The following is a 9,646-nucleotide window of genomic DNA, read 5'->3' as shown; positions in this document are numbered from 1 at the left end:
ATGATATCCTCTAGTGCCAGCGAGATCGATAAACACATAGGTGGATGGATGGACACAAGGTAGATATAAATCAGTGATAGGCAGATAGATCAAAAGATATATGGATGACAGGAAGCTCAAAATACTTGTTGAGAGTTCGCCATGTACCTGGCCCAAGGATAAATGACGTTTTCCATTATTCCGTTTGATTCTCTTCTGAACACCTTGACTCTGTGAACGGTGCAATACCTCTGTCCCTATTTTCCAAATGGGAAAACCGAGGCCTTCGACCATTTAGTGAGGAGTTTGCTTACTGGCGATCTTTTGCAGACCCAGGAAGTAGGGAAGCGGATCAATCACAAGCCCCAGACACCACTGTCTGCTTTCTGCCCAGTTCCTGCGGAAAGCATGTACACCTGCTGAACACCGGAGTCCTGAGCCCCCGGGACCCTCCTTCTTTCTGAACGGCCCCAGTCCTGGGGCGCTGACATCACAAACACCTGGGCACCTTCTCTAACTCATCAAACACCACAGGACACCCTAGACGCAGCGCTGGAGTCGGCGAGTCCCCGACTTGGGACCCCTGTCTAGGGAGCTGAATGAAGAAGCGTCCCTCGGGCAATGCCAGAACTGAGCGCAGACCCTGTAGAACCTGAGGTTTTACTTGCTTCTTTGGACTGGGGCCTCACTAACAGAAGAGGGGCAATAAGATTCCCTGAAAGTTTCAATCATTCACTTCTGTAACCATGAACTGCACGCCTAATGCGTGCCTGAAGCTACTAAGCGCTGCAACAAGGAACTCAAGTCAAGTGTGGGGAACTTGAGGGTGAATAAATGAGGACATTCCGGATGGCCCTGCTTAATGCCACTTGCGGGCACCCGGGGGAGGAGGTGGGAAGAAAGGGGAAGATTCACCATCTCAGAGGGTGTCCAGCATATCCCAGAATCTAAGACAGTCAGTCCCATCTGCCCAACCAACGCCCCCACCTCGGTTTCCCTCCGGGAGCAGGCATCCCACCGCGCAATTTCAGTGACTTTATGCGGGGAAGTTGACCCCCCCCCACCTCACTCCCTCCCCAAACTTCCTAATTGTCTTGGATTTGTCACCCGGCGGTGAGACGAGCCACCAAGCACCCCCACTCCCACCCCCACCCTCGGCCTGGGAGCCCCGTGTGCAGGCGCTGGGGACTGACCCCTCCCGCGAAAGCGTCGGCGCGGGGCTGGCGTAGGGCCTGCGTCAGCTGCAGCCCGCTGGCGATTGGGGCGCGAGCGCCTCCTTCGGTTTGGGGCTAATTATAAAGTGGCTTCAGCCGCCGCTAGCCTCGGGACAGTGAGGCAGGCGCTCAGAGTCCCGCAGCCCAGCCGGCGGCCCCGCGGCGACGCTGAGGACCGCAAAGGTGAGGCCCGCGTCTGACAGCGCACCCTGACCGGCTTCTCCCCCGACGCCTCCTTCCCCACACTTGCCTTCTTCTCTTCCTTCCAGAATCCTGTCTGGGACCCGATTTTACCAACCACCTGCTCCATCCGAACAGCGTCAACGTGAGTGAATTTGCCCCAAACTCACCTTTGTTCTTGCAGGTTTGGGGACGTCCCCTTGATCTCATTGCATGCTTCCCCTCACCTTTCTCCCGATTCTTCGTTGTGACCCCAGTCAACATCGTGCTTCCCCAAGAGCTTGCTCTATAGCACTTGTGCTCGGGCGTTTGCTCCATTATTCTGCCCTGGGCAAGGGACTCCCAGGAAGATAACAGTGTGCCTCTGGCTGGAGGTGACTGCACCAACCTGGGAGCAAAACGATCTGAGCTATTCCTGGGTCTCCCTGTTGTGCAGCGCGCGAGGAGGGGGATTCCAGGAAGGAATGTCCCCAAGGGCTCTTGCTCAGACGACCCCCTCCCACCTGGGGTTGTCTCATCGAGGGGTCTCTCCCAGGGACCCGTTCTGCGCCGGGACAGACTCTGAGCGCGAGTGCTTCTCTCCTCGCAGTCCATGGCGCGGTTCCTGAGACTTTGCACTTGGCTGCTGGCTCTCGGACCTGGGATCCTGGCTACTGTGCAGGCGGAATGCAGCCAAGACTGCGCGACATGCAGCTACCGCCTAGTGCGCCCTGGCGACATCAACTTCCTGGTAAGTGTTGCGCTTGGTGAGTGAAGCTAGTCGCCGGGACAGTTCGCTGACAGCCTTGAGTCTGCCTCGGGACGCGTCCCTAGGTCACACGGGTCAGAGTGGCGGAAGCGCGAACCCTTGACGACCCAGGCACCTTGGTGGTTCTAGGAACGCTGACTGAGGTCTCGCTCTGGCTCTCAGCGTTGGGGACCCGCGACTATCTGGCCCTGGTTAGAGCAGAGATATCTTCACACAAACCAAGTTTGTTTTAACTCTGGGGATCCCAGAACCCCGAAATGGTCTCTCTTCAGCACCTTGGATAGTTCTCTCCAAAGCAGTCCAAAGGGAGACACCCCCCCCCGCCCCAACAGACACCCCAACTCCTAACATCCCAGCTAAAGACCGCTCACACTCAACCATCATTCCTCCCCTCGGAAAAAAAAAATGCAATTTTTGTTGATGACATCTCATCTCCGCCTTTTGAATTTCTTTTTTCTAGCTCCCTCACCTATGGATAGGAGCAAGCAAAGAGATGAGAAAGGGATATAAAAAGGGGGGGTGGGGTGGGGAAGGGGAAATCACAATTGACAGGATAGAAAGAATTCCTAATTACAAACAAATGGAGACTGAATTCAACTTGTCTTGACCACACTTTCATAATACAGACTAAAATAACTGTTTAATTTGGTTATGAGAAAGTCACAGGAGAGATGGCCAGTGTCCAGAAAAGTGGTGTCAGTCCAAAGATAAACTACACTACAAAGGGCTTAGCGGGAGGTCATGATAAAATGACTATCATTCTGAACATAGTCCACTGGTTCTTGAATCAACTCTGATGCTTTCCGGACCAGATTCTCTGGTTTTAAGACTTGAGAGGCTTCATTCTTAACTAACAGCCTTAATTCCTTTGCACTGCCTCTGCAATTTGTTGAGATTTGTGATGCCTAAAAAAACTCAGTACAGAGTAATGTATTAATCCAAGCTAATCAGCTTGCTCTGCTTGAGCCTTTGAAGAAATTTAATACTATCGTGTTGCTTGAAATGGAGAAGAAAACTGAGGAAAGGACTCCAGAGATCCAAGGTATATATTTCAGGTTAAATGTGTATTTCATTTGAGTATTTGAATTTCCTGATGTTTCATTTTATACATACTAACGTGGCCTAGAAGACAGATAGTAATGTATATTTTAAAGCTATGAGGCAAATGTTCCATCTTAAGTAGGGGGAACCATCCCCTTTATCCATTGTTAATCTTTCTCCTATAGTCATGAGCTTTAAAACTATGCCTCAAAATTGAGCAAATGTTACAAACCTAAGAATAGGTCTTGCAAGTGACGGATTTTATACATGGGATAGAAATGAACTGAAACCATGCCATATTGACTATCCATCTTTCAGACCCCATAATTCCCCTGCACCATCACATGTGTTTTGAGCTTTGTCTCTGCTTGATACACACATGGCTCAGTTTGGTAGCCTAGGATTCACATTCAGGTTATGTGAATTTGGAAGATTTTTTTAAGTCACACAGCCTGACCTAAAGTAGTTGCAGATTTAATTAATTTTGTTATTCAGTGAATTAATAAAACTGACAGTTAACAATCTTTCAAGTTATTCTTTGTATTTAATTTGCTCACTTCACCAAGCTCCAAAAAATATTACTCATCTTCCTTTTTGATTGCTGAGGGACGCTAGCAGCACTCCATTGTGTGGCAGCTAGCCCTTCCCTGGAAACCACCAAAAATGCCAACTTTTCTCAGTCTCTACTCATTAGAGAGACTAACCACCCTTCTCACACTTCTCCTCACTGCTTTTTATATTCTTTTTATATTTTTGCTTCCTGATTTTTTTTAATCCAGATGATGGTATGGCACATGTAGTGTGAGCAACATGGAAAAAAAATAAGTCTTCATCAACAACAACAAAAAACCTCTTAGGAAAACATTTTGAATAATAACCAACTGATTTATTTTATATTGGCGCTTTAACACTTAGTGTTTTTATTTTCTCAGTGACAAAAGATTTTGTTAATGTGTATGTTGCTGGGATTACAGCCGTTCTGTCGTTTTAACTTGGATACAATGACATAGGAGAAATGAGGTTGCCTGGGTGAAAATAAAGAGTAAAATCAATGTGACAAATATTTATTGAGCTTCCATCAGGTGAACGACACTTGAGCTTGGTACCATGGAGGATGCAAAGATGAGCAGACATGCCATTACTGATGTCCAAATAGTATTTACCATCTAATGCAATTCTGACCATAGGATGCAGTGTGTGATCAATACTAAGGAGGCATTGATGGCTGTGATTGTTTGTCACTATTTTTTAAAGCATTTTGGTGTAAGTATACAAAATATTAAACATTAATTTTTGGAAACAAGATCATAAAATTCTCTTTTTAGAATGGAAATGTTATTGCAATGGAAATATCATTGCCACTTGAACATCTTAACTCTTTAATGATGTTTAAATTCCTTAATTAGATATTATCAGCGATAAAACAGGACAGTTTTAATTAGAGCATCTTTTGATTTTTTAATATTATTTATGTATTTGATTTTCTTAGACACAAAAAGCTTAAATAACATTGAGGACTGGTTGGCTATATGTTCTAAATATTTTGTTGCATGAATAAAATGTTTTCTTTGTGAAAATAATTTTCATTGTTAAAATAACGTGTGTATTTAATATCAATTTATGTATCAGTATATTTTTAAATAACAAAAAAGGGCCTGGGTTTTTTGTTTAAAGCAAGAAACTGTAACCTGGGTTCTGTATGTAGATCTGATGCAAATATAAAAATCCCTGAAATGCTAAGAAATACCTTATAGATTTTATAAATGTTCCTGTAATATTAGTACTCTCTTTTCATCATATGCAAGTAATCTGTTGAATAGAAAAAAAAAATCTGAAGAACATTAAAACGTATAGCCTTCATCTTATGGTGATTTGAATTTATTATAGAATTATATGCTGATCATTCCTATTTAATTGAATAACATGTTTTCAGGTGGAAAAAAGATTTTGACTCTACACCAATGACACAATTTAAGAAAATGAACACTGTTAATTTGTGCCTTTGTATCTGTATAACTTCATAGCTGATTTCATCATTGCCAACATTCAGTTCAAGACGATGAAACCTGTTTTAACTGATCGAGGGAAAATGTATTTTTAGCAAATCAACATATCAGAATTCAAATAATTCATAAGACTTAAATTATGTGTTCAGGACGTCTTTCTGTTAAAATTTATTTCGAAATTGTTGTTTCTATTTGAAGATCAAAAGTGTCTCCAGGAATACTGACTACCATTGTTGCAAAATATTAACAAAAGAAAGCCAATGAGCCTTACCAATAATGATTTTATTGGTGAGATAAAATCAAAGGAATTTTAAGGGACTATCCTTAAGTAGGGTACAAAGAAATTTCTCTCTTTTGGTAAAAAAAAAAAAAAAAAAAAAAAAAAAATTCCAAACAAAATGAGGGGAAAATTATACAGTGGAACTAGATTGTGAAGGCAACCATTCTAAGTTAAAATCGGTTAGGGTGGTCTTTTAAAATATTGGAATGGCACAGTATGTGCAATGGATTTAATATCCAAAGACAGATTTCTAATTTGATTTAGTCAATCCCCCCACTTTCCTTTTTCCAGTTTTCATTTGTTTCATTTTCCTGTTGAGTGATTAAAAAGTTAGGATATGAAAATGGAGATGATTTTATTCTATGGGAATCTCTACATCAAGGTTAACATATTGTGGTGCCCAATTTGTGGACTTATGGAAATCAGAGAAGCCTCAGCTCATCCTCACCTCCAATTGTCCCCCCAGGCTTGCACCCTGGAATGTGAAGGACAACTGCCCTCTCTCAAAATCTGGGAAACCTGCAAGGAGCTCCTGCAGATGTCCAAACCCGAGCTTCCTCAAGATGGCACCAACACCCTCAGAGAGAGCAGCAAGCAGGAAGAGAGCCATTTGCTCGCCAAAAAGTATGGGGGGTTCATGAAGCGGTACGGAGGCTTCATGAAGAAGATGGACGAACTTTACCCCGTGGAACCCCAAGAAGAGGCCAATGGAGGTGAAGTCCTTGCCAAGAGGTACGGGGGCTTCATGAAGAAGGATGCAGAGGAGGGGGACGCCCTGGCCAATTCCTCAGACCTGCTGAAAGAGCTGCTGGGAACAGGTGACAACGGCGGGAGAGAGAGCCACCCCCAGGATGGCAGTGACAATGATGAGGACGTGAGCAAGAGATATGGGGGCTTCATGAGGGGCCTCAAGAGAAGCCCCCAACTGGAAGACGAGGCCAAAGAGCTGCAGAAGCGATATGGGGGCTTCATGAGAAGGGTGGGGCGCCCAGAGTGGTGGATGGACTACCAGAAGAGATATGGGGGCTTCCTGAAGCGCTTTGCTGAGTCTCTGCCCTCCGATGAGGAAGGAGAAAGTTATTCCAAAGAAGTTCCCGAGATGGAAAAAAGATATGGAGGATTTATGCGATTTTAATACCCCTTTCCCATCAGTGACCCCTGGCCCCCACAATCCACTCTCCCCCCCCCTCCAGTGAGAAACTGCCTCATTGATAACATTGACCGTGTTTTCTTGTCATGTGATGCTTGCATTGTACAATTGACTGTGTGGTCTGGATAACTCTACGGCCTGAAAGTTGTCAGTTCAGGGTCTGTGTTCTTTTGAGAGTCTTTAAGCTCCATCTTGGTCTATTGTGGCTCTCTTGTGTTCACGCCAAAATATTGTGTGTTACCTTGTTCCCTGTTTTTGACAAAATATCAATAAATGCTTCCTTGTATATAGATCTAATAAACCTATTACCCCAACTGCACCAGATTCTTCTAAGTCTCTTCTTCTCCAAGGTCCTCATCCATGTTCAGGCTTCCACAGTAAATCCTAGACTCAGAGACGGTACAACAACCTGCTTTGGACAGAACAGCCACTGAGCTCCTTGTCTTCTAACCGAAGCTGCAAAAACATTTCTTATTTAATTCCTTATATGGGAAATCATGGGTAAGTCAATACATTAAAATAAAATAAGACGTAAAGATTATTTAGCCCTATTTTACACACGAAGAAAGTGAAGCCCAGAGGGACTAAGTATGTGACCCAAGGTTGCTCAGCACTTAAAAGATAGAATTAACCTCCAGTCTTCTTGTTGGCAGTCAGTATCCTTTACACCCCATTTCCTTATCCCCTATCCATGTCACTAGCAAGAGTTGGAAGAACTTGGAGCTATGTCTTGTTTATCATGGTACACCCTTACACTATGACTCTATTAGATTCTCTAATATCTGATGAATGGATATATGAATGAATGAATGAATGAATGAATGAATGAATTGGATGAAAGAATGAATTTGGCAACCAGGTAGTCAGGGATGGCATTGTGACACTTACGTAATGAAGATTCCCAAAACATAAGGAACTTGTGATTACGTCATATGAATAAAATCATTTAGGACAACATTTAGACATAAAATAGGTAACATTTCTTTATTTCCTGATAGAAACTATATGCAGCTCAGTCCCTAGCCACCAGGTCATTATTCCAGGACTCCCACCTACCCTTTTCCCTGTGTTCAAAATATTAGAGTTCAGTGATTTAGGAAAGTGGAAAATTAGTCTATGGTCTGCAGTCCAACAGTGTTGACCACAAGATACCTATTAGCCAAACCCAGTCTGTTCTGATGAGACAGCTCCACTGTCTTGGGCAGTCTATCCCTCTAAGTCCACCCCTGCCAGGGCTTTTGGAACGTCCACATTAGAAGATTCATTTCTTCCTGACCAGTGCATAAGGTCACAGGTTCCCCACCTTCATGGACTACTACACCATCTACCTTCCTAATCCTTGGTAAACTTAACTTTTCTTTCAGGAGTTTGAAAACTCTCCTCCTTTAGAACTAGAGATGCGAGTAATGGAAGTGAAGCAGGTCAGGAAGCAAGTGTGGCTGACCCTAAAAATCCATTTCAAGGGGCTGAGGTTGTGGCTCAGTGGCAGAGCGATCACCTCACACGCGCAGGATCCTGGGTTTGATCCTCAGCACCGCACAAAAATAAAATAAGTGAAATAAAGGTATTGTGTCCAACTACAATCAAAAAATAAATATAAAAAATCCATTTCAGGGGAAAGAGTGATTGGAGCATGTCACATTGCTGATACTGATTCTCTATTCAGCCTTAGCCAATTGTTTCTCTTGGACATGCCAGCTCAGTATTGCCAGACTTTTCCAAAGAAACCTGAAATCTAGATTTTTAAGATAATATCCCAAGATTTTTAATGTTGGTAATTCATTCTGCTGAAAACAATGTGAGTCAAACACACCTTCAGATCAGAGTTGAGAGGTGTGGGAGTTATCATTTTGAGAATTTTTAAAAAGTTACTAAATTGTCTCCCCTGGAGCAAATGATTCCCAAAATTTGCATGCAGGAATCCAGTCTACACTATCCAAAGAGTGAAGGGAAAAATTCCCTGTGGCTTCCTGAGAAGGTAATACAGTTGTGTTACAGAAATACAGTGTGCATACACATTTCAGAAAATAACATAAGGTCATAATCACAGAAATACATTTATTTTTCAAAGCAAGCACAGATGTTTAAGCTCTTCCTTTTTGTTTTGGGGCAACCAGGTTAAAACACCAGGATGGTAAATGGACAGCTGGATGCAGCTCATTTCACCACTTGTGGCCTCTGCCCAGCGCTGCACAATGTCAGGGGTGTGAATGTCACACTCTCTTATCCCCTCACACCTGGTACAGAACCAGGAACCTAGAGGATTACTAGATTGTTCCAAAATTGTTCACAGAAGGAAGGGACCAAGAATAGGGACCAGGAAGTGAGAAAAACAGAAAACAACAATTGGGAGAGAGACCTCCTTTTTTTTTTCACACCTAGATTACAAGGCTGTGAATCCAGGTGAATCATCCCAGGGCCCAGGATCCCTGGCCCAGAACAGTCCTTAAAGTATGGGTGGTTTTCCACAAAAGGTGACTTGAGGGTGTTCTATAGGCCTCCTTTTTTTTTTTTCCCCAGATATCTTCTGAGCTGTCCTCCAATCTGAAATTTCATCCTTAGAATTTTGCAGAACTTTTAAAGGCTTTGATGTTTTCAAGAATTTCCTATTTAAATTCCAATAAGCGGTTGCCTAAGGTCCCCTGGGGATGCTATTTTCAATGCAGATAACAGGGATCTGACTGTAGTACTGTGTGCTCAGCAAAAGCGTCATGACTCCCCTAGGACTAGGATAAAGTAAAATGAACCCCAAACTGCTGGTGACTTCAGGTTCCTGAGAAAATTATCTGGACCCCGAGGAATGGGGATCCTCACTACCTGCAGAGGGCGCTGCTACTCCATTCTGCACCTTCCCTACTGCTGGGCTTTCTTTCCCTCATTTCCACTTTCTTGGACTTCCCAATCCCATGCCAAGCTTGGGTCCTTCTGAGAGTTAATAATGTGTGAACCTTAGGGTAGCCTGTCTGAGTGGAAATGCCAGCTAGCCGTGTGAACTGAAGCTCTTCCTGCCCCACTTTGCCCCTCTGTGCCTCCCTAGGTTGCTACAGT

The 9,646-nt window shown here is 43.8% G+C and overlaps 1 protein-coding gene across 1 annotated transcript; it reads left to right on the top strand.

Annotated features, from left to right (window-relative positions):
• The first annotated feature begins 1,965 nt into the window (after positions 1–1,965).
• On the top strand, positions 1,966–6,617 carry Penk (proenkephalin). Its single transcript, XM_076836309.1, has 2 exons — positions 1,966–2,103; positions 5,915–6,617. The coding sequence occupies exons 1-2, from the start codon at positions 1,966–1,968 to the stop codon at positions 6,581–6,583; spliced, it is 807 nt and encodes a 268-aa protein (XP_076692424.1). The 3' UTR covers positions 6,584–6,617.
• The last annotated feature ends 3,029 nt before the right edge of the window (positions 6,618–9,646 follow it).

This window comes from Callospermophilus lateralis, chromosome 16 (assembly GCF_048772815.1).
Source record: "Callospermophilus lateralis isolate mCalLat2 chromosome 16, mCalLat2.hap1, whole genome shotgun sequence".
NCBI classification, from domain to species: domain Eukaryota; kingdom Metazoa; phylum Chordata; class Mammalia; order Rodentia; family Sciuridae; genus Callospermophilus; species Callospermophilus lateralis.
The sequence above is the reverse complement of the archived record's forward strand: the minus strand, read 5'-3'. Positions and strand labels throughout refer to the sequence as shown.

Bases quoted from the DNA above. Each gene is read 5' to 3' on its own strand.
- Penk (XM_076836309.1), top strand. From the start codon at position 1,966: ATGGCGCGGTTCCTGAGACTTTGCACTTGGCTGCTGGCTCTCGGACCT. The intron at 2,104-5,914 runs GTAAGTGTTGCG...TTGTCCCCCCAG, and splicing joins CTGGCGACATCAACTTCCTG to GCTTGCACCCTGGAATGTGA.